The sequence below is a fragment of the Cricetulus griseus genome, chromosome 4, assembly GCF_003668045.3.
Source record: "Cricetulus griseus strain 17A/GY chromosome 4, alternate assembly CriGri-PICRH-1.0, whole genome shotgun sequence".
Taxonomy (NCBI): domain Eukaryota; kingdom Metazoa; phylum Chordata; class Mammalia; order Rodentia; family Cricetidae; genus Cricetulus; species Cricetulus griseus.
The window spans coordinates 205,862,054-205,887,888 of record NC_048597.1 but is presented as its reverse complement, the minus strand read 5'-3'; the positions used below and the strand labels follow the sequence as shown (position 1 = coordinate 205,887,888).

Here is a 25,835-nt window from a genome sequence, read left to right as displayed (position 1 = left end):
GGCATGGTGGGAGTCAGGGATTATGACATAAGCAAATGTCCACAGGCTGAAATAGGTTAAAGCCAGCTCAGAAGCTTCCTAGGAGGGACATCACCTGTGAAGGCCTCCTAAACTGGCCAACTTCCTGCCACAACTCCCAAACTGCCAGCATCACTAGAGGTGGCAAGGATCCCTCTGAGGGAGAAGTGACCTCAGGAATCTGGTAGAGGAAGTTGTCAAAACTCTAGAGGCCTAGTACCAAGGATCTTAGAGCCATGGAGTCGGCTATGTGTGTTTGTTCTCCATGCTGCACCTGGCAGAGATGCTGCCCTCGGCTATTCTCCTGTCTGTGCTGCAAGTTCATCTTCACCGCAGAGCGGAACTGTACCTGCTTCCCCTGTCCCTACAAGGATGAGCGGAACTGCCAATTCTGCCACTGCACCTGTGCGGAGAACCCCAATTGTCACTGGTGTTGCTGCTCCTGGGCCAATGACCCCAACTGTAAGTGCTGCTGCACATCCAACACCAATATGAAATGCTACTACTATGAGAGCCGCTGCTGCCACAATGCCATCATCACATTCAGAAGGGGTCGCCTTCGGACCCTCCGTATCTCGTAAGTGCTGGCCATCCATCCTGTGGTTACATTGGAAGAAACAACAACAAAAACCCTGGGGAACTCATGCTATCTGTAGGGACCCCAGAACAAGCCAGTGTTTCCTAGAGTGCACTCTACCTGGGAGAGAGAGAAAAAAAAATCAATGGTAATTTTGTAGCAGTTACGAGCAAAGTGAGCATCCACTGGTGGTATAGACCTCAAGTCCCACACCCAAACTCCATCACGGATGCGAATTCATGCTGCACCCTTTGACCCCAAACATCTCATCTTGCAAACAAGTGATAGGTGTATAACTGCTTATGTAACCATTCCTCTCCCTCATTCTGTGCCCACTGGACCCAGGAGGATATTTAACTGGGAGATGCTAAGTTGCCCAGAGCCACACAGCTAGGAAGGGGTAGAGTCATTACTTGAATCCAGAGCTAGGTCAATGGTCTCTAATTAAAAAAAAAATCCATATTACAAAATGTAGACCATGATATGCTGTATGTTCTGTAGCCTGTTATAGGATACAAAAAGAAAATACCAACTGTTCTCCATCTCCCTCCTATGAACTATAACATTTACCTGAGAAGTAAGAACTTCTAGGTACCACTTTTGACCCTAATAACCTACAGAGGTACTTGAACTGCTGGTCACCCCTTCTTTCCTATCCAAAGTCCTGACACTCAGGTTCTCAACCACTCAGTAAGGTAGCAAGCCCAACATCTAGCATACTATTCTTTCTATGTCACATGTCAGGGGACTTAGGAGCAAGAGGAGATTTCACAGAGGAGGGGTGATCACAGCTCAGTCCTTAGGAGTGGGACTGAAATTTGTGCTTTAGGCAGACGCCTTAGGCATCAGTGGCTCCCAAACTTGGAAGTGCATGAAAATCCCCTTGGGATCTTTCAAAACACTCATCATGTTTGGACTCCACTCCTCAACATACTATTTTTCACTGATATTGGGGTAAAACTTGGGCTTCAAAATTGTAAGCACTCTATCCCTATCAGGTGATTCTAATGGGAAGACTGGGGGAGTTGAGGATGGGACCTGGAGGCTTAGAAGGCAGATGCCAGAACAGGGCAGCACTCAGGATGGAGGGACTGATGCAGAGAAGCAGTGGCTGAGCACTTCAGCAAGAAGGCAAAGATGCTGGGCTTAGTGACTGCTTTGGCATAGGATCTAGGGGCCCAGAAGCCTACTTGGGGGTCTTCATTCTGTTTGAGTGTGGGCAGGGATGCGATGCAAGTGCCAGGGAGTCAGCTCTGATTCACTGGTACTTACCTTCCAACTCTGCTCTCCTGGTCTCCAAACCCCTTGCCGGCACAGCATCCTCATTTCTCCCTCACTCTGGTCTAACTTAGCCTTGCTAGCTTCATTCTTTTCCTCACTCCCTTTCTCACAATTACTGCAGCCCCTTGCACCATTAACAGGTGTCTCGTAGTCCTACTTGCTCTCCCTTCTCTCTCTCTTTCTGATCTCTTACACTCTCTCCATTTACTATATACTGATTCTGAGTCTTACATTTTTATCAAAGAAGTCCATGCAGCTACCACATGTCCAATCAACTCGTGACTCCAGGTGACCCTTCCAGGAACAAGCAGGAGGCTGGGAAGTCAAGAGAAAACAAGGCTGAAAATTGTGAGGCTGCCAGCCTGCATCTCAGCATCCAAGCCCTCAGGGCTGAGTTGGCTGTCTGGATGTCTAAGGATATACGGGGGCACTCTGTGACTCAGAGCCACCCTAGGACAATATGCTTGGGAAGCACCTTTGACTGCCAGTGCTCTGAGACACAGGTTTCTTGGCCAAGAAAGAGGAGGAGGAGACAAAGGGAAATCAGGAAGACTAGGACAGAAGAGGACACAGCCCAACACCAAGACCAGTACCTTGTTATGCACAGGGAAATGGTAGGAATAGCCACAATGTGTTCATCACAGCCAAGTCACTTACTTCCCTAACTGCTTTTACACTGACTGCAGCTTCTCAGAGCATGCACTTGAATTCCACAAGTGCAGCCTCCCGCCATTAGTAGATCTTACCACTGAATACATAAAACTGACCTCAGATATTAGACAAATAAAGACCTGTAACTCACAACAGTAGATGCGTGTGTGGGCGTTCATGGGCTTGAATACTATTTCCTCCTATTGTGGTTTCCTCCTCTACTGTGGCCATTAGCTGGTGAATAGCACAGGAGAGGGATTGCAGGGACCACATCCACACTTCCAATGGATCATCTCAGGTATACTTCATAAACTCCCAAGGAAGTGCTGTCATCTTTGATTTCCAGTTGGGGAACTGAGGATAAAAGAGATTCAGAAACTCCCTAAACCAGCAACTCTAAAACTTCCATACTCTGTCACATGTCCGTTTCCCAGAGGCAGACCCTTGTGTATTACTGATGGTCTGAAAGTCAGCTCTCGGGTTCTTGGCTCAGCTCAGAGATTGTCTTGTTTTAGTAAGGTCATTTACTACCTCCCTATGTCCCATCCCACATGCAACAGGAACGGTAATGTCACCACATGCCAGGCACAGCCACCAAAAGCATGCCTATAACTGGGCAAGATTGGATTTGTTGATTCATTGTATCAAGTGGGAACATGTTCCATTCCATGCCAGTGTGAAATACCAAGGTAAGAAGCCATCACAGGCCATCACAGGCTAGCGCTCATGTTAGTAAGAGTAGAGTCAATCTGTTGGTTCTCTTACTCTTGTCTAGAAGGCAGCTAGAACATATGGAACCCCAATCTGCTTCTGGAAAGAGAAAGAGCAGGCCTAATCACTCCCATTCCCCCTGCACAGGAGGGTAGGAGGTCTTATTGGTGATTTGGACAATGTTCTGGTCTGAGTTCCAGCATCATGCAGTGGTATCCCTTCTGCTCCGATCCATCAAAGTCACTGTGGCCCTGTCTCCTGTTGATGTATTGTGGCGGCTACTAATATGCTGTGGAACATCCAGGCCCAGCTGACCACAACAAACCCCTGCTGATGTGCTGTTTTTCTTTCCCTCACAATTAAAATTAGCACTGCAGGACTCTGGCTGAGCCCAGGGGCTGTACTCAGTCCAAACAGCCATTAAATTCAGCCTTAATCATCTTTAAAAAATGCCACACCTTGGGTACCAGCAGCAGGTCCCAAATGCCTTACTGAGTTTATTTTCTAAGATAGTGGAGGCAAGCCAAGAAGGCAGGCACCTAGCAGGAGCCATTTCATCACCATTCCAGTGGACCACCTCCCTGGATAGATCCCTCTGGAATTCTTGAGTGCGTTCCTGAAGCCTGTGTTTGCTTTTCCTTTTCAGCTCCAAGACCGCCCTTCGCATAGGGAGCAGTGAGACACAGTTGGAGGAGTTGAAGTCCATGACCCCCAGCAACAACTTGGTGAGCCATCTCACCTGCCCCATGTGCAACCGGCTGCGCCTGCACTCCTTCATGCTGCCGTGCAACCACAGCCTGTGTGAGAAGTGTCTGCGGCAGCTGCAAAAACACGCTGAGGTCACCGAGAATTTCTTTATCCTCATCTGCCCCATGTGCAACCGCTCGCACTGCATGCCCTACAGCCACCAGACGCACCTTCCAGAAAACTATCTGCGCGGGCGCCTCACCAAACGCTATATGCAGCAGCATGGCTACCTCAAGTGGCGCTTCGACCGATCCTCAGGGCCCATCCTCTGCCAGGTGTGCCGGACCCGTCGCATCGCCTACAAGCGCTGTATCACCTGCCGCCTCAACCTGTGCAACGAATGCCTCAAGGCCTTCCACTCGGATGTGGCCATGCAGGACCATGTCTTTGTGGACACCAGCGCCGAGGACCAGGACGAGAAGATTTGCATCCACCACCCGTCCAGTCGCATCAACGAGTACTGTCGCAGTGACAACCAGCTGCTCTGCGCCTTCTGCAAGATCGCTTTCCACAACGGTCATGACACGGTCAGCCTCATAGATGCCTGCTCCGAGAGGTCTGCAGCCCTCTTCAGCGCCATCGCCAAGTTCAAAGCAGGTCCTGGTCGGTTTCCCACTTCCCCTTCAGGGTAACTCTCAGCTATGGAAAAGTCCAGAAGTTGGTGTGGGGCACCTGTAAGGGAGTCTTACTCCACCTGGTGGAAAAACCCAGACACTGGGAGACCCTGACATGGCCGGAAAGTCACTGTCATAGCATCCATGACAACTACCACCAGCCATTTAGTGTCACTAAGTCACTGTGTCTTTGTGGCTCAGTGCTTTCATCTATAAAATAGTAAGGATAATGGTAGCTCCCTCATTGGGTTGTTATGAGTAGAGCTAGTCTTAGGAAGCATGTTCTCACCCCTCTTGCCACCACCCCTGGGATGGGGGGGGGCACTCTGTGTAGAATAAGCACATAAAGCTCCTCTAATCTTTGTCACAATTTCCTGAACTTGGGCTTCATTTCCCAAAGGGGGAAAATGAGTTTTCTCCAGTCACAGCCTGAAGTTCTGTTTGGTACTGAATATGAAGGTCATTTTTACCTCCCACCTTGCGGTTTCCAGCAGGAATAATTAATCTAACCCTGAGAGTCATCTCAATTGAAGGTATCTCCCGTGAACTTTCTGTCAAAGGTGTAGACAAGGAATTCAGAGAGCTGCTAATGGATACATAGTAACAGGAAAATTCCAAAACAGCCAACAATACTCTGCCCAGCCTCTATTTTCCTTCTGTCTGCATGTTCACAGTTGTTCATATCCGCTGTATAACACAATTTCTATAAAAGAACCGACCCTGGTTTTTATATCATAGCCAAGTACAATAATATTTCATAAACTTCAGTAAAGGGTTCATAATTTCTGAATGTGTCACCATCAGGTCAGACATATCTTTGACTCCAGTTAGATCTAGAAATCCACTTAGGGAAATGGCACCTTCTATAGAGGATCATATAAACCTTTGCCATTTGTTTGTTTCTGTTTTCTGAGACAGGGTTTCTCTATGTATCAGCTCTGGCTGTCTGGGAACTTTCTTTGTCCACCAGGCAATTTTCCATTGCTGTGATGAAACACCATGAGCAAAAATAACTTGGGGAGGAAAGGATTTATTTAATCATACACTTCCTCATCAAAATCTGTCATTGAAGGAAGTCATGGCAAGACCTTAAGGCAGGAACTTGGAAGCATGCATTGAAATGAAAGCCATGGAGGAATGCTGCTCATGGCTTGTTCATCCATGGCTTTCTCAACCTCCTATTTTATATCAGCCAGGGCCACCCACAGTGAGCGAGAGCCCTCCCACATCAATCAAGAAAATGCCTTGAGACTTGCCTACCAGCCAATATGATGGACTCATTTTTCTCTATTAAGATTCCTTTTTCCCAGGTGACCCCAGGTTGTGTCAAGCTGACATAAAATTAGACAGGATACTTTTGGAGAATACCATGTCTAGTTTCAATAATCATACAGTGCAGATGCTAAAATCTCCTCCATGGATAAGACAACTGTGCTTAAAGTGGTCAGCACAAGGCAGCTAGTGAGCTGCACACCCACCCAGTCTCCAACACCAGTGCTAAACAGTGACAAGACACTCTAAACATAGAATGCTGGGCAGATAGGGGGCACAGTAGCGCCACTTTACAGTCCATATCTATAAGGAGTGACCTACTGTCTATGCTGAAGAACTCTAGATCAATATTTGTTTGAAGGCAATATTCAGCAGTCATCAGAAATTTACTTCTTTCTCTGCTACAAGTAAGAGAAATATTGCAGGGGAGAGTTCCATCTGGGGGCATGGGGAGGAAGACTAGAGGGAACTTTATTTCAAAAGCCTGTTCTAGCCTGTGCCAGCCCACCTCCAAGTGTCTTCCCTTCCTCTCTCTCCATTCATTCCTTTGAGTCCAGAAATTTGCTCCAGTTTAATATGGCTTTGGCATGTGGGAAGATGAAAATTTTCACAGTAGCCAACTTGTTTTTCAGTCCGATATGAAATTGATAACGACCTGATGGAATTCAACATCTTAAAAAGCAGCTTTAAAGCAGACAAGGAAGCAAAGCGGAAGGAGATCAGGAGTGGCTTCCTTAAACTGCGAGCCATTCTTCAAGAGAAAGAGAAACTCATCATGGAGCAGATAGAGAATCTGGAAGTGTCCAGGCAAAAGGAGATTGAGAAATACGTGAACATCACTACTATGAAAGTGAATGAAATGGACGGCCTGATCGCCTACTCCAAGGAAGCACTGAAGGAAACCGGACAGGTGGCTTTCCTACAGTCTGCTAAGATCCTGGTAGACCAGATCGAGGAGGGCATCCAGAACACCTTCAGGCCTGACCCTCAGCTGCGGCTGCACTCCTTACAGTGCATCCCCTTGGATTTTGCTGAACTCTCCAGTGCCATCCACGAACTCTTTCCCACCGGACCCAAGAAGGCTTGCTCCTCAGGGGATTCTCTCCCTTCCCAGTATCCTATCCACTCAGAAATGATGATCGCCAGGAAGGTCACGTTCAGCACCCACAGCTTCGGCAACCAACAGATATACCAACGAAGCTCCTCCTTGCTGTCCTTCAGTGCCACCAATGATAAGGCCAAGATGGAGGCCTTTGGAAGGGCCCAATCTACTGCACCTGTCAGACCAACCGACGGCCTTTATACCTACTGGAGTGCCACAGGGGAAACCCAGCCCCCACAGAACAGCAATAGCTTCCACAACTGGTACTCATTCAATGACACCTCTGTGAAGACCCCAGGCCCAATTGTCATCTACCAGACTCTGGTATATCCGAGAGCTGCCAAGGTAAGACAAAGGGATGGTGTTGGGCACAGAACGAAAGCAAGGGGTCAGAAAGGGTTATCTTGGGCTCAAGAAGGTAGTCGCTTGAATCTGCTCCTCTAGACTCTTTGCAGCAGTCAGGCTAGTCAAATAGTGTAGGGTTCTGAAATGTTCATTAGCCCATCAGTGAAATGAAATCATAGTGGTAAGTACATGTAAATCCCCAGCCCTGCTCTACTGAAAAAGAACTGCCTGGGAAGACAGCTCAGAAGGCAAGGTGCTTGCTGTGTAAGCATGAGGACTTGAGTTTGCATCCCCATCATGTATGTCAAAGTCAGGCCTGCATCTATTGTACCAGTGCTGGGGAGGCAGAGGCAGGGATCCCAGGGTTTACCTGATCAGCCAATCTAGTGGAAAAAGTGGGGTGCCAGGTTGAATGACAGATATTGTCTAAGAAATAAGTATGAATAAACAAATAATAAAGGAGCAATGTGATAGAGAGATAGATGGTATCACCACTGGTCTTCAAACTAACAAAAGTCAAGGGAGCGCATGAGCACGCGCGCACTCGAGGGCAGGCAGGCAGGAAGGCACGCACGCGCGCGCGCGCGCACACACACACACACACACACACACACTCATACAGATCATGCCATAAATAAATGAGAGAGAGAGAAGTAAAAAGAAAGAGAATCAAGTTGGAACCAATGTAAGTTTCAAAATGGCTTGGGAGATGGTGAAAGTAGGAAGCAGAGTCTAGGAATGGGTTAGAAATATAGTCTCTTCTGGCTGCCAGCTGTGTGTTCCTCTAAACAGCTACCTCTCTTAAATTCAAGCTCCCTGTGGTTTGGAAAGATCAGAATGATAATGCCCAGGAAAATTCCAATTCTCTGATGAGATCCATCTTCTCTTAGCGGTGATGTGGAAAGTGGGGCACTCCCAAATCTCTGCACCTGTCATCACCTAAGGTCATTGGCCTTGACCTAACATGGACAAATGGTCTTTTCCTTATCATCTCTCTGAAATCCAACTGAGCTTAAATTGAATTGCTTACAGAGTACCTTATTCAAATTCAAAGAGGCAAAGTATTGCCAGGCAACTAAATATTGAATTGGAGAGTTTCTTGCCTCCTTTGAGGTTCCTACAGGGAGATACCTCCCATATTAGTCTGTGGCCTGCTTCCCGATGGCAGAACTCATCTTTTGTCCTTCTCCCAAAGATAATAGGCATCTTGAAGTCTAGACTCATGGTTCCCAAACACTAGCATCTCCTGAAGACCCGTTAGAAGGTAGATTCTGGGTCATTCTGTTATGGGGCCCCAGTGTCTGTCTCTCACAACCTGGGTGTTACTAAGGCTGCTGTCTGAACACTGTGCTTCAGTCGGTAGAGTCTAAACATGAGGAAATCAAGACCAGACAGAGGCCAAGCTTTACCTTCCCATTCTGCCAAGACATTGTAATCCTTGCTTCAGAGGCTTAAAACAAGTACCACAAGAACTATGCCAGGTAGGACAGTGCCCTCCTGGAGACCCTCGAACACAGTACAGTGGCCCTCCCTGTCCTTCACACAAAAGATGCCTGCATAACTAGCTAGGGTATAGGTGACATCAGTGAACTCCTGGTGACAGTGTGCCTCATCTCAGTGCTAACTCAGCCTCACAGGGAGTCCACAACTCCTGCTATGAAGCAGAAGGGCTCCATACTTAGCTCGGAGAAGTCACCTATGCTGCCTAAGAGTTACCCCCTGGATAAGCTTGTAGGGATCACCTACCAAGACAACAAAGCAAGTCACTGCCGCCTCACCTATGGCCAGACGGTGACTTAATGCATAATAATAATGATGGTGATAACAACAATAATAATGAAGATCTCTGATCTAGGGCCTTTCCCAGGATTCATTGTGCTCTACATTGAAAATGATTAAGTCTATGTTGACATAGAGATCCTAGAGATCTTTTAAGTCAATTTGATTTACAGAAATAATTTCTTAAGAAACTACAAAAAAAAAATCAGATGAGAATTTATGCCCCAAAATATTCATTACAGCATTTATCGGAGTATAAAACTAGAAAAACCTGACTACTTGGCTATAGAAATGGTCAGTTATCCTGAACATCGGGGAACTCTTGCTCCCCAGACTGATAGCTGGGATACTAGCATGGGACTGAGCCAGACCCCAGGAACATGGGTTTCAGTGAGGAAATCTCGGAAATCTATGGGACCTCCTATAGTTGTTCAGTACTTATCCCTACCACAGGTGTGGACTTTGGGAGCCTATTCCACATAGAGGAATACTCCCTGAACCAAGATGCACGGGGGTGGGCCTAGGCCCTATCCCAAAAGATATGATAGACTCTGATGACACCCTATGGAAAGCCTCGCCATCTAGGGGGAGCAGAAAGGATATGTGATAGATAGTATGTGATAGGTAGGGTTTTAGTTGCGGGGGGGGGGGGGTGGTAGGGGAGGACGGGAGGGAGAAGGGAACTGGGATTGTCATGTAAAACAATCTTGTTTCTAATTCAAATAAAAAATCTGCAAAAAAATAAAACAAAACAAAAAGAGAACATAAACAAAGAAATGGTCAGTTATTTCTGGAACAGTTTTTTTTTTTTTTAGGCTGTATTACACATATTCATTTTATTTGTGTATGAGCATGAATGTGTGTGAGAGAGAGAGAGGAGAGAGAGAGAGAGTAGATCTGCACATGCTGGAGCATACATGTGGAGGTAGAGAAAGCTGGACAGAGTCAGTTCTCGCCTTCACTGTGGGAATCCTGGGAATCAAAGTCAGGTCATCAGGTTTAACAGCAAGCACTTCACTCTCTGAGCCATCTTGCTGGCCTCTATGGGAGTTGTTAAAGGCAGTGCTTTACCAGATTTTTAACATGTAAGATATGTTAACTGTAAGTTAAGAGAATAAGCCAAAGCCATGCAATCCCAATTACATGCATTAGTGTGTTCGTATCTCCTGATAGTAGAAAAGCACTGTAACAAATTAACCTGTAGATTAGGAGGGATGTTTATTTTCTTCCCTTACACTTTTTCTGCATTCCCAAAGCATGTTATCATAAATGTGCTTGTTTGGATAATCAGAAAGAAAATTAGTTTTATTTGCTGGGTAGATTAATTTATACATTTTAGTACTTATAAAATTATACATTAATTGGATCTTATGACATTTAGCTTTTTCCAAAAATATAATAAGAACATTAGTAATCTGCTTTTTCTTCGGATTTTCAAGACACGGTTTCTCTGTGTAGCTCTGACTGTCCTGGAACTCCCTGTAGACCAGGGGGCCTCAAACTCAGAGATCCACCTGCCTCTGCCTCCCGAGTTCAGGGATTAAAGACATGGACCACCACTGCCAGGCTGAAATGTGCTTTTAAAATACTATTTATTTTTAAGGTTTAGTACCAGCAAGATGGTGGCACTTACCACCAAGTCTTACAACCTGAGTCCTGTTCTCAAGGATCCATATGGTAGAAGGAGAGAACAGAGTCCAGCAAGGTGTCCTGTGACCTCCACATGTACTCCATGACACTTAGCATCGTGTGAGTGTACACATGCACACACACATACACACATACATAATATAAATAAATAAATGTAAAAACACTGCTATCATAAACTATTTCTGTGCCAAATGTTATCTGCTATTTGAGACTTACTGCTAAATCTCTTCTCAGGAGTTGACATCTTCTAATTGGAGTACAAACATTCTGTCTCCACTGTTGGATATTTCCTCATGAGTAGAGAAGGAAATAGTTTGCATCCCAGCTCACCCTAAAGGGCTGGGAGATGAGTATGTCACGCTCCCATGTTCTGTGATTTGCTGAAATTTGCCAAATGTTTCCTTTCTCTGTCTGTAAAGTGGGAGGATGAAGTCTGCCTTCCAGAGGTTTCTGAGGGTTACCCGATTTGGAGACAGAGAGCCCAATGTGAGAGCTGGTGTGTAACATGCAGCTGGTAAACTGCATCTGTGGCCGTTGCCTCTGCGTGGACTGACTGGAGGAGAACCCTTTAGAGCAATGCCCATTCCTGAAATTGATTTTGTGTAGCACATCAGGCTTCATCAGAGCTGCCCGAGCCCCTTACCCATGATCTAAGTCAAAGCCCACAGCAGCTGTGGAAGATAGGGTCAGCTTAAGCACACCCCACATACAGTCAATAGCACAAATCTTTAGAGAAGGACAGCCAGGGGTGTATATCAGTGCGTATCAGCGCCCTGCTCACACACCCATTTCTCCTAGGTTTACTGGACATGCCCAACAGAAGACGTGGACTCCTTTGAGATGGAATTCTATGAGCTCATTAATACCCCTCCTAACAATGTTCGAACAGAGCTCTGTGGACAAATTCGGGACATCATGCAGCAGAACCTGGAGCTGCACAACCTGACTCCCAACACAGAGTATTTGTTCAAGGTTAGAGCCATCAACGATAATGGTCCCGGGCAATGGAGTGACATCTGCAAGGTCAGTACATTCATTTCTTAGGTAGATTTTTTTTTATTACTTGGACTTCTTAATTCTTACCAATTTATTGGAGGGGCCCATATGTGCACGCATGCCCACACACTACCCACACATGCACGCCATGGTGTGCACATGGATGTCAGAGGAGAACAACTTGCAAAAGTTAGTTTCATCTCTCTTATGTGGGTCCTGAGGATCAAAGTGAGGTCCTCAGGCTTGTTGTCAAGAGCCTTTGCCAACTGAGCCATCTCTCTGCCCCATCAAGTGGGAATGACTTGATAGGGTCCAGATTTGGCTTGAAGATCATCAGAGAACGGCGAATTCTGCCTCTACACTCAGAAAGCTAAAGTCTCAGCCAGAGGCAGGGCTGCTGGTCTCCACCAGACTGTGCAAACCAGGTCTGAGGATGGTAGGGTCTGCTGAACTCAAAACGACTTGTTCTAGGCTTTATGTTAGAATATAGAAACGCAGAGTTAAAACCAAGCTTAACCCCTCCTTCTGCGGCAGTCAGGAACTAGTAAACACACCATGGTATATGAGGAGAATAAGAAAAACAAACTCCAAGGGAGTGCTACACCCTGCAGAGGCAAGGTGTGAAATTTAGCATAGAGGCAGGACAGTCGGTTAAACCAGAATTTCTCAAAGACAGCAAACAAAACTTGTGGTACAAGTACGCCCTATATAATATTTAAGACATTTATACTAAAATTATTTTTTGTTTAACTGGGAGTTAAAAAACAGACACTGAGCAAGTCCGTTGAGCTCCATAAAGCAAGGAAACAAGCTTCTTCTTTGCACTGGAGAGCTGATTCTTCTTCGAATTCCCAAGTGACACTCATGAATGCCATCAGACTGATATTAAGAATACCAGACTGCCAAGAGCTCTTCTACTATGTAACTGTGAAGATGCTCTTTGGAAGCTGAGTAAGTCTTAGGGGTTCTTTAAAATGTAGAAAGGACAGGTCCATTCACTTGGGGTTTAGAAGAAGGTGGACTTACAGCCTCAAGAAACTTCTAAGATACATCTAGAAGACATGTGTCTGTCTGACCTGACATCCACAAAAACCAAAAAGTTATCCCTCTCCCTCCCCTCCCTGCCCATCACTCTTCTCCACTCCCCCTCCAGTCTCTGCCCCATCCCTTCCCTCCCTTCCTTCCCTCTTCTCTCCCCTCTTCTCCTCTCACCTCTGCTTCCGTCTTCCCGTCTCTTTCCATCTCCCCCTCCCTTTCTCTCCCTTCCCTCTGCTCCCCTCTCTTCTCCTTCTCCTCCTCTCCTGGCCACTTCTCTCTGAATCTGCCTCAGTTTCGGTTACCCCTTAGTTTCTACTCCCTTAAACCCAGCTTTCCTGTACCTTTGGATAGTCTCCATCCATGGCTCAGTACCCATCATTCTGGTTAATCACACTTTAGCAACTTGCTGAGATATTTGAGTGCAAGAATCTGATTGGTCATTGTCTCTAATAATAATGGAGAATGGGAAATAATGACAGGCAGGCATACGTATGCTGCCATGGAGCAAGTCTGCAGAGTAGGCTATTCCCAACACCTCCTACTGTCATGCTTCCTTCCTTCTTCCTCAAAGGTCAGACACATACCAAGGAAGCGTGATGAGAAAGCCTGTCTGGCTACTCTTCAGCTGTTTCTCAGTCAGCCTCCATGCCTGTCGATCAGTCGCCACAGAGACCTCCTCACTCCAGAGCCCCGAAGCCTCACACCTGTGACTACATAATGTACTCTGTGCTCTTGACTGTGGATTTTTCCTGTAATCTGATCCCATCTGCCTCCTCAGCTTTTAGACTCTCTCAGAAATGGCTTGCCCATGAAGGGCACTCAGTAGTTATTTTTTTTTAATGAATCATCTGTCATCTCTTGATGTGAGGATTGGGATGGATAGAGTACTTGAGGACTGCCATCAGTCTGTCATGCTACCTCTTGGGTCTTCCCCTCCCTCTCACACTATGACCTCCTCGAAAACAAAATTCTTGCCTAATTCATCTTTCTTTATCCTGAGGTGCTTACCACAGCAGTTTGCATACAGCAGCTTCTTAATGGTTATTGAGTGGATACATGAGTAAAACTGTAACCAAACAAATGAATCTATGAGTGGGCGTCTAAATTAAGAAGTGAAGAAATAAATTGATAAGTAAAATTAATAATCTCAAAGTATCATAAGATGCCTGAAAACTGAATGTTTTATACAGCCAGTCAAGAAATAGCATTCCCCTAAAATTGTCTTTAGGCGATTAATTTGCCCTCGATGAAAGAGAGGGAAATGCATTCCTGTCTCTTTGCTTTTTCGCACAATATCTAAATGAGCAGAACCCTAATTAATGAGGTTTTTTGGATGCTTCATTTTTATCTGACTCAAGGAGCTACAGTATAGATTTTTCCTTCAGAAGTAATTCTTCCACCCTTCTTTGTGGTTCTATTAGCATTCCAGAGGAAACACAGGCTTCCTTAACATTTGTCATGATTTGCATAAGTAAAGGCTTCAACAGCAAATGAAAATAAGATGGTGTGTTTGAATGACATTTATAAAGCTTCATAAAAGTAATGGCTTTAGCTCTTTCCTATAAAATCGAAATTTTTTCCTTTGGCACTGGTGCTATGCATACTTCTGAAAGGTTTTATTTGAATGCTGCAGTGAGGTAGCATAATCATTTCTTATCCAAACCACCATGCTTCCGTCATATGGACTCTTATAAAAGACTCAAAACAAAACCTTTATATTTGATTTGCATAGCCTAAGACTTGTTGATTTCTTTAAGAAATTTCCTTCAGCACGTGGTACGGTAACTGAAATGAGAAAATTAGTTATGCAACTCTTTAAAGGTCTCATTTGAAGGTCAAATCTTTGTCAGATGCTATATATCACTGATCATCCCAGATAGTCAGATTTTTCCTTGAGGAGGAAGCTCAAATGGAGGAAACAAAGGAGGTGAGGTTGAGTAGAACCTAGGTCTGTATTCACAGCCAGAGCTCCAGCCTCCTCGTCCATAATCAAACATAATTAAGTCTAGGAGTGAGCCCAGCCCTGGAGATGGAGCACCTGACTCTGCGGAGGTGCTATTAAAGCCGTGAGAGCTGTTTGTTTCATGGATCCGTTATTGTTTCTGGGGCAGAATCACATTTTGAAAGAACCTTGTTTGGGGCTCATGCTCCTGAGTCCAAATCCCCACAACACTAGCTGGCCAAATTCCATGACGAAGGACACTGTGTTGGTCTTACTGGTTCCTTATTGCTCATGGTCTCCACCTCAAATCTTCTACCATCAAAGAGCCAAATGGTCTATTTTGAAAGGACAGACAAATATGTTCTGCACAATTGCTGTGTCTGTTATCGACTGTTTCTCCTCCTGATCTTCCCGTGGTCTTCATACACCCAATATACCCACTGACCACTTCCCATTCTTAACTATCACCTCCTTTCTCTGCTCACTGTCTCTCCACCACACTTTAGGTCCTAACTGTCCACCTGTGTGTGGATTTCCTTTGGACTATGACAGATTAGCACCTAAGCAGTACAAATAAGTACATTTCTACAGCTCTGAAGTCCAAGATGGTTCTCACTGGCTAAATCAAGGCACCTTCAGTGTCTGGATCTTCCTGTGGCGGGTCTTCTAAGGAAGAACCCACACTTTGCCTTTTCCTGGCCACTCACATTTCTTAACACACATGCCTTTTCCTCCATCTTCAAGTCATTGACTTCCAGCTGGGTCCTTCTCCCTTCACCAGCTCTCACTCAGACTCCCTTCTGCCTCTATCTTTCCCTACTGGGCCTTTATAACACTGAGCCTGCAATGATAGGGAAATCTCCCATCCCCAAACAGCTAACGTAATTTCCCTATGGTCCCCTTTGCTGTGGACCACAGAGCTTTGAGGGTTCAGACAAAGGTCCATTGGTCTGCCACTCTAACCTATGAATTGGATTACGGAATTACATCAGATTTAGAGGTAAGGCCTCGAGCCTGGCTCTTGATAACCCTTTAGAGAATGTAGACATCCCTGTCCCCAGACATTCTCAAAGTCCTTCCCCAGTCTGTCAGTCCCTCAATATCTATGTGCTCAAGAAGTTATTTTTAGTCACCCTAGGTCTCTGCAAGGCCCCCTCCTCAGCCTGTGATGCAGCTGGGACTCAGGCACAGAACAAGTGTCCTGTCTGCCACGAAGTCCCAACTTTCTCTCTCCCCAGGCTGTCATACATCTTGAAAGTTGAGATTGAAGGACAGCTTTATGTGACTGCCACTATCTTACCTACAGGATTGACACCTCCTCCCTGGTCATGCACAGTGGCTCCAGGCCCTGCAGTGAAATGTACACACTTTGCATTCTCTGTGCCCTTTTGACTTTTTCCAAAGAACTCTGAAACTTTCCTGGAAGTAAAATTCTCCTGGCCCTTCCCTACATGCCCTGTGGCCAGAGGAGCTTGAGCCCTGAGAACAAGTGTAACTCAGGCTCAGGATGGACCTGGTTTGTTTTTCAACTTCATTTACACAAGGTTTGATTGATATTATAGGTCTCATCCATCTGCACTGATTTTTGCAAGGACGGTTCCTTATTTTTGTGTTCCAGATTGTGATATCTCTCCCAAGAAGGGTTTACTTGTATCTCTTTACTTTTATGTGTTCTTACAAGATATGTATTGCTATGTGTCACTAGTCTACACAAAAAGCACCGTGTTAATCTTTTCTTTTCTTCTTTTAGCCTTTCTTCTCTAAACACTGTGTTTGAATGTCCCATTTGCATCAGTCGTTCTCAACTTTCCTAGTGCTGCGAACCTTTAATACAGTTCCTCATGCTATGGTGACCCACCAACCATAAAATATTTTTGTTGCTACTTCATAATTGTATTTTGCTACTGTTATAAATCATAAGGTCAAATAAACTTCTGGTCTGCATCACTATGGGTATTTTGTTCCTGAATTTTTGATGATGTGCCATCCTTCTAAGGGTGCATTTATTTCTTGCATGTCACCAGTCTACTCAGTGTGGACACCCAGGTTACTTCCAACAATGCTACAAAAGACAACTTGTGGGTGAAATGGAGGTGTAAAAAAAAATCTGTTTTATGTATGAGTCAGCTAGAGCTGCAGTAACAAGTTGCTATAGATCGGGGATCCTTAGACAGCCTTGAGTCTGGCTGGAAGTCTTTCTCACCATGCTCCTGTGTGATCTTTCCCCACGCATCGCTAAGGTCTACACTCAAAATTTCCTCCTGTAAGAATGGCAGCCAGGTTGGATTACAGCTGCCCTAATGGCCTCATGTTAACTTCATCACCTCTTTAAAGGCCTTGTCCCAACAGAATCTTATCTGAGGTCCTGGAGATTAGGACGACAACATGTGAACTTCATAATTCATCTCATGTAAGAAATGCGCTATGACTGAAATTTCTGGGTCACAGAACAGCCATGCCCATGACTACAGAGAGACTTTATCCCCTAAGTTTCACCTGCATTTACCAAGATCTCTTCTATTTTTCCTCCCTGGTATCTATGTCACCTCTACATTTCATTCCAAATGCTTTCAAATTTCATTTCAAATTCCTCCTGTAAGCACACCCTCTGCCCACTTACCTACTGCACACACCCCTCCATTTGGTGACTCATGGGACGCATATATCCCAGATAATGGTTTTAGACAGTGCTAATATTTCCACTCCTCTGACATTTGTCTATCACCTGTGTTCATACTGCACTCCATGAAACAGCAGAAGTCTTGAACTTTGATGTAATCAAAGTCATAACTGTTTTCCCTTTGGTTTGACCTTTTGGGGTGCTGTTTAAAAAGTTCTTGCCTTGACTTAGAGCACAAAGATAATCTCCTACATATTCTTTTATGAAATTTGTAGTTTCACCTTTCAAGTTGTATGCATACAGTCTGCCTCTGAATGCAATGCCGAGAGCAGAAGTATCTGCTCTCCACAGCTGAGCCCATTACCAATGTTATCTCCAAGGATTTCCTTGACTCCATAGTGCATGGTCAAGGTGCCACTGTGATCTTATATTCACTATCCATAATTGGGGGTTCATTTCTGAATCCCCTAGTATGTTTCAAAATTTTGCTTTCTACTTTGACCAAAAAAAATAATAAATCATCAGAAACAGGGCTGTATGCAAGGTAAAAGGAATATTGTATATATGGTGACATACTACCCATCACTGGGCAAAAAAAATGGAGACAGTATATACATATACCCTTGATAAAGATGAAAACCGTAAGCTACACACGGAGCCACTGGGCAGTAAAATGAGCTAAGAGTGCTGTGAGTTATGGGGCTGAGGAACTGAAAAATAGAAGATTTGAGGTTTTTGTCTCAAACTGGAGTGAAGTTGTTCAAAGATAAAGACTGGGTATGACACATAAGAGCCTCCACTCTTGTGTCAGTACCTGTCTGCTTTGACAGGCTGACTGTTAATGTCAGCTTTGTGCTGTTGTGAGAACTGCCAGGCATCTCCATTACCCTTGTTTCTTTTCAAAAACCGAAATTAGTTAACCATGGAGGCTGACTTACTTATATAAACTTTGAAGGAACTCACTATGCTTATTTTTTCAATTAATTTTTTTAAAACAGACAGAATTTGGTTAGAAAGTCACTGAGCAATTGGTAAGTTTGCAGTATATCCAAACATTTATTCAAACTGCTTTAAGGTTTTCTTGGGTCTTCAACCCTATGTTCCTGGGTAAACTACATAGCTAAGTGAGCTAATGAATAGCATGAGTACTAAACACAATACTGTGTCATAGATGATAAATTTGTTACTGTATTAGATGTATAATCACACAGTAAGCCAATAAATATGTGAAATGACAGATACTCTGATTTGCTTATTGTAATGTTCCACCATGTATATGTATATCAACATATATTGTACCCCTTAAATACATCTAGAAAAAAGTGAATCGGGCACAAACTTTGATAATATGAGTGTTTGCTATATATTTTAGTATATTCCAAGTAGATGGCTGTTTCAGAAGAAAAACTATTGTTCTCTTATAGATAAATCTGAAGGCAATGTACAGCAAGTCAACAGCCAACATCAAACTAAAAGGAGAGAAACTCAAAGTGATTTCTCTAAAATCAGGAACAAACAAGGCTGTCTACTCTCTCCATATCTATTCAATATTGTATTTGAAGTTCTAGCTAGAGCAATAAGACAGCAAAAGGAGATCAAGGGGATACAAATTGGAAAGGAAGAAGTCAAAATTTCACTATTTGCAGATGACACGATAGTATACATAAGTGATCTGAAAAATTCTACCAGGGAACTCCTACAGCTGATAAACAGCTTCAGTAATGTGGCAGGATACAAGATTAGCTCAAAAAATCAGTAGCCCTCCTATATATAGACGATAAATGGGCTGAAAAAGAAATCAGAGAAACATCACCCTTCACAATAGCCACAAACAACATAAAATATCTTGGAGTAATTCTAACCAAACAGGTGAAAGACCTGTATGACAAGAACTTTGGTCTTTAAAGAAAGAAATTAAAGAAGATATCAGAAAATGGAAAGATCTCCCATGCTCTGGGATAAGTAGGATCAACATTGTAAAAATGGCAATCTTACCAAACGCAATCCACAGATTCAATGCAATCCCCAGCACAATTCTTCACAGACCTTGAAAGAACAATACTCAACTTCCTATGGAAAAACAAAAGACCCAGGATAGCCAAAAACAATCCTGTACAATAAATGAATTGTAGCAAATCTTTATGGACTCCATTATCCCGAGAGTCTGTTTATTCAGCTTGCTTTTCCAGGCATACAATCTTATCATATATAAGTAATGGTGGTTTTATCTCTTCCCTCACAGTCTTTGAGGTTATATTTCTTTTTCTTTCCTAATCGCTTTAGCAAGAGCCTTGAGTCATACATAAAATGGCAGCAGTGGTAGCAGATACACTTGTCATTTGCTGATACTAAACTTTCTCCATTGATTTACTGGTGTTTATTCAGTGAGTAGGTTTATAGCCTTTAAGTTAAGGAAATGTCCTCTGATTTCCAGGCTTCTGAGAGTTTGTATATAGAGAATGACTTATTTGCATTATTTGACATAATTACATGTTTTTCTCCTTTAGGCCATTATCAAATGAAGAAAATTATGATCAGTTTTTGTTTTGTTTTGGTTTAGTTTGATTATGGTGCCAGAAATTAAACCCAGGACCTAGCCAGGCTAGGTCCAAGCTCTATTCTAAGCATCTCCCAGCACCATGGTTGTCTTTTCTGATGCTGGATTCTATTTACCTTCGTGAACTAAGCTCTTGGTTATCACAGTGTATTGTTTTAATATGCTATTCTAACAGCTATTTCAGTTACCTTACGCTTGATTTTATATGATTGCATCTACAGTCATAAGTGAACTAGGAGTATCATTATTTGCCCACATCATTTTTTATGTGCTTCTAGAATCAGTTTTTCAAATCTAGCTCCCAGGAGCTGGTGAGCCTTTGCTCTCCTCTCCTTTTCTGGAACAGCCCCATCACACAGCTTCAGCGTGATTCTCTTGGACAGGTACTGAGTCAGGCTCTTGGGGCAAGGAGATAGCAACTGTAATTTCAATTTCTGTAGCATTTCAAGTTCTGCCTTCCTCTTCTTCTGGCCTCTGCTCTCTGATCCTCTTGTTCATAAACACTCCTCAAACCTTTCTGTCCATTACATCACCAAGTCTTTGTCTTCAAAGATTCCCTACTACATTTTAAGACAAAACTTGAAAATGTCTACTGTTTAGTGCATTTCCAAACACTATAACTCACAGTACCATTAGGCTTCTTCCATTATCCGCAGTAGCTCTGTGTGCATCTTAGATTTTTTTCATTTCATCTTTATCAGTGTTATATCAATATATTGCCTCTATTTTTGCCCAATACAAATATACAAGACTAAAATTTTTATCATAGAGACTTTGCACTTTGTTATAAGTTTTCCTTTTTATCCACCAAATCCAATCCCACCCAATCTATTCATTCATCAACGTCCTCATTTGTATGGACAGTGGAATCTTTTGGCCCAACTTCATTGTGTATCAGGGGATGGTAATGTTACCAGGCAAGAGAAATGGAGAAGCCTACCTACTACCTTCAAAGTAAGCTATGGGAACCACAAGGAAGCTGAGTCTCTGGGGTTTCTAAAAAGGTCCTGCTTAGCCCCGTTGCCCAGTGCAAACTTCCTTTTCCCAGGTACACTGATTGACCATTTACTTGCAAAGTTAGTACAAAGCATTCCTTTCTGTATAAAAGGAAAAATATTGGATGACTTACAAATTATGGTCTTTTCAACTTCCATGCACATCTCTAAGAATCTTCTCTTTACCTTAGGCAATGTTTGGGACTACAGATATTTAAAAAAACAAAAACAAAAACAAAAACAAAAACTGCCTCTTTCCCCAAAACAGGTCATTCCAAGTTTAGTAAAGAAATCAAACTCCTTAGCTGGAAGTTACAACTGGTCAAAGATAAGAAACAGAAAGTTCCAGAGGCTGGAGTGGGGTTCTATACTAAAGCTCATTTGGGATCTAGTTTATAATGCTTGTCCACATTTGGTTAAATGAGCTGCCTTGAAAGAAGTAGAGACAGGCGGTGATGGCTCACGCCTTTAATCCCAGCACTTGGGAAGCAGAGGCAGGTGGATCTCTGTGAGTTTGAGACCAGCCTGGTCTACAAGAGCTAGTTCCAGGACAGCCTCCAAAGCCACAGAGAAACCCTGTCTTGAAAAAAAAAAACAGCAACAACAACAACAAAAAAGTAGAACTTGATCTGTAGAATAGTAATGCCAGCACACAACAGCTGTGGGCACTGTAAAAGATCTGTGGTACCCTGAGGCTGGATCTCTTCATCTCTAAGGGGGACTGACCATGCAAGCTTTCCATGGTTGTCATGGGGAGTTGATGAGATGGTGTATGGAGTGGGGCCTGCGCTCTAGGAGCCACCGTCCCTCTGTGGCTGGTCCCATGCAATTTTGCTTCCCATTGCAGGTGGTAACACCAGATGGGCGAGGGAAGAACCGAGCTAAGTGGGGCCTGCTGAAGAATATCCAGTCTGCCCTGCAGAAGCGCTTCTAGCCTTTGAAATCCACTCACCACTGCACTGCTCATAGACATATCTATATGTATATGTATGTATTTTTCTCACCACTGTCTTCAAGGAGATTGTAGATGAATGGTTCCAGTACTTCTGGGTTTTCCAAAAGGGGTTTCCCAAAAGCCAATAAAAGGGAATGTCTGACATCATAACCTACTGTGATTTGTTCATTATGATGAAACTAAGAGACAAAGCAGCAAGCCTGTAGGTCTCCATAGCTTAGGTCCAGTCCTGGGCTCAGAATTCTGTAGGGCTATGAATGGAACAAGTGACAGGTAGCTGGGTGATAGAGTGTTCTGTCTAGAAGTGGGACTCCTGGGTGTTCAGTCTAGTGTCTGAAAGAGTCAGTGATCAATGGGAAAGGCTTTTCCTCAACATGTAATCTATCTCAATATGAAGCAGCCAACCCTGTGAGAGCGCTCTTCCTAATTATTAAGCCTGTGTCTTCCCACAACTTTTGCCCAGGGTCTGCAGTCTTCCTCTGGCCCAGGAAAAGGGCTAGCCCTTCCTCTTCTCCCTCTTCCATATCCCAGAGCAAAGCAGATACAGCAGAATTCCCAGTAGACATTACAAGAATGATGCTCCAGGGAGCTTTGCTATGATCCTATCCCTGTAAATGATGGCTCGAATCCACCATCAAATTTGGTATTATCATATAATCATTTCTTTGAAAAGCTACAGACTCATCATTAGCATGGGAAGCAGATTAAATGACATGCCAGCAGGGATTGTACCACTGATAAACTAAAGTGAAATTAAACTTTAAAAAATTACTGTGTGAATATCACATTATAATGATCGTACCTACTCATGCCACCAACAAGGACTGGGCTGGAAGAATCGTACACCCAGATGCTACATCTCTAGAGACCACATGAGCTTGCCTGTGGGTACTAGAGAAGCTGGAGGTCTCTGAGGAGTCACGAAACCAGGAGCTGAGTCTTCCAAATGCAAGCTGAATTTCTGAACACTGACACACTCTTGTTCATTCTTTGGTCCTTGAGGCTATAATCCACGTGGAAACCCTTATCTGAGCCTCATGTTATGTGTTTTAGTACTGTGTGGGTGTCCTAAAGATAATCACCAGATACTTAAATACACATTTACACACAGAGAGACACACAGAGACACACACACACACACACACACACACACACACACACACACACACACACACACACACACACACACGCCGAGCCTCTTCTCCATATAGTTACACATTTCACCATCTCTGGAATTCTTTCTTTACAGGAAGGGCTGTGGCTTGGGAAGGAATGAGTAGCAGAGCACACCTGAAAACATCTCAGTGTGGCAGAGCAGTTGCTCGTTATTTTCTTAAGAAGATACCAGAAAATGGAAAGATCTCCCATGCTCTTGGATAGGTAGGATCAACATAGTAAAAATGGCAATCTTACCAAAATCGATCTACAGATTCAACACAATCCCCATCAAAATTCCAGCACAATTTTTCACAGACCTTGAAAGAACAATACTCAACTTTATATGGGGGAGAAAAAACAGGATAGCCAAAACAACCTTGTACAATAAAGGAACTTCTGGAGGCATCACCGTCCCTGGCTTTAATTTCTACTATAGAGCTATAGTAAGGAAAACAGCTATGAACACCCAATTTTTGACAAAGAGGCTAAAATTTTACAATAGAAAAAAAAAAAAAGAAAGCTTCTTCATTTCTTAAACACCCATTCCATATTCATCCTCTCCCTTCATATGTCTGTCATGAGGAGAGGGGACAACTATGGAACATGGCACTGAATTCAACAGATCTTTTCATTCAATGGGTGGGACAGACGAAGTGAGTAAAGGTGCCGGCACACAATTGACTAGAAATGACCAGAAGCCCTAGGAAAGAAAAAGGCGGCACCTGGGAAGTATGAACTCTGGACAGGATGTCTCCTTAAAAACCCTGGAGCTGTTTCCTCACAAATCAGAAGGAGTCAGCCAGATATCAGCACAAGAGAAAAGTACAATGCCTCAAAGCAGCAAGGGACTTGGCATGCTGGGAAAATGGACATAGCAGAGAGGCTAGAGTGTGGGAAGCAAGGGAAGAGCTGGGCAGGAAAAGGACCACTGCAGGGCCCAAGAGCATCCAGGCCATGAGGGCCTCTGAAGCCACAAGAACAGGTGTAAAACAAGGTGTGATTCCTTTTTGTTCACGTTTTGTTAGTGAAATGGAGTGTGGGGGCTAAGGGAAGACAGGAAGGTTGTCGGCAGTTGCCTGGTCTGGGCAGGGATTCCAGGTGGAACAGCAGTTCTCCTGACCAGTAGGGTACATGAACGGGCAGGGGTGACATAAGAACTGGTGGATTGACACAACCAGCTGGAAAAGGAAAATTCTGGAAAGTTGCACTTAGGCAAAAATGACTTAACTGCTTGAGGGACAACCAAGGAGAATCTAACAGAAGTAGCTGGGTATTTATCCATCCACTGAGTCATGACACAAGCATCCACCCCCACCACCACCGCCCCAGTTATCTTAACAGAGAACTGAATATGGGGATTGCTTAAGTGGGCACTGGAGGCCAGAGTACAGAAGGGGGACATTGAGAAAACAGTGACAATCCCCACTGACAACTCCGTGGGTCGGGAGATAAATGAAGAGATTATCAGGATCTCTGAACTCAGACTCAGCTTTCTGAGGACGGGTTACTGCCCAGTTGGTACAGGCATGTCTTAGGGGCTTCCATGGTGGGTGGGGGAGGTGATGCTAGGAACAGAAGGAAAATAGAAAGCTGACAACAGTAGCCTTATCCTCACCTACCACTGCCTCCTGCCCTGATGTCATAGAGGGGGGAAAAAAGTGAGCAAGCAGAAAGAACCTCTTTCCCTCTTACAGACATTTTTTTCTCTTACAGACATTTTGGCCCCTGTAGAAGACTCTAGAAATGTTGCCTGGCAGAGGAAAAAACACCACCTGTATGTGTACAGCCCCAGTGTCACCAGATGGTATATAAAGGTCAAGAATCAACAGCTCAAAAACTGCCATTAGGCAAGATTAGAGCCGAAACCGGGGGCTGTGACCACTACCTTGGGAGACACTACTGTGTTTTAGAATACCAGTGACACAGAAGTGTTCTGGATGTAGCTAGGCTCTGCAGGGTAGACCAGAAATCCTGCAAAGCTATTTATCTTCAGGTTGCTTCTAAACCACAAGACAATGGCCAAACTGAAAAGCAGTGCTTGGACCTGACTTCACCTCAATCTCAAATCCAGATGAGTTCCACATCACTTAGAGTCTTTAGGCAGAGGCCCAGGCCCTGATCAGATTCTGAAACCCAGAGGCGAGGGCCTGGGGTGGTAGGATATGGCTCCTGGCAGTGTGAAGGCCATGGCTAGACTTGAAGACATGGCAGAGAGTACCTCAAGGAGAGGGCAGCTTGTAGGAACAGAAGACAGACTGGCAGAAAAGCAGGCCATCCATAGGGGACACTTCTTGATCTGGGTTGTTCAGCCCTCATTGCTTACCATGTACCACCCCGTGTCTCCTGAGAGATGGTGAGAAGCAAGGGCTACAGGAAAATGTTGCTATCATTTAGGCTACCACCATCATTTATACAGCTGTCTTCCACTCAGCATGAGCCTAATTGATAATATGAGAAGGTCCTAAATTTAACCTGGGAGAAAAGAGAGAGCCCGGTGACCCACTGGGGCCACACACAAAAGAAGGCGCTATGACCTCAACGTGGTGAGCCTGCAGTCCCTGAAAATCCCAGTTCTATTGAACAACTGCAGTCCCTACTCCTGAATCCCTCTGATGCCCTTGCTTCTCTGAGGGAGAAGGGAGGCGGGGCTGGCAGTTAAAGCCTGTAGCTGCTGTGGTGGAAACAGAGCAGCAGAATTTCCCTGTCCTTGCCTCCTCCGAGTTGGAGTTGGCAAAATAGGATCAAAGCAGTGTTGAGCTGCTCTGGAGCTGTGTGGCTACACCAGGAGCCTAAATTTCCCTTCATGGAAAAAAAAATCAGTTAGCTC

At 44.3% G+C, this 25,835-nt stretch overlaps 1 protein-coding gene across 1 annotated transcript; it reads left to right on the top strand.

The window, feature by feature from the left end:
* Nucleotides 1-254: 254 nt before the first annotated feature.
* Trim42 (tripartite motif containing 42) lies at nucleotides 255-21,829 on the top strand. The gene is made up of 5 exons (XM_027411389.1): nucleotides 255-595; nucleotides 3,885-4,582; nucleotides 6,504-7,318; nucleotides 11,546-11,770; nucleotides 21,743-21,829. The coding sequence occupies exons 1-5, from the start codon at nucleotides 255-257 to the stop codon at nucleotides 21,827-21,829; spliced, it is 2,166 nt and encodes a 721-aa protein (XP_027267190.1).
* The last annotated feature ends 4,006 nt before the right edge of the window (nucleotides 21,830-25,835 follow it).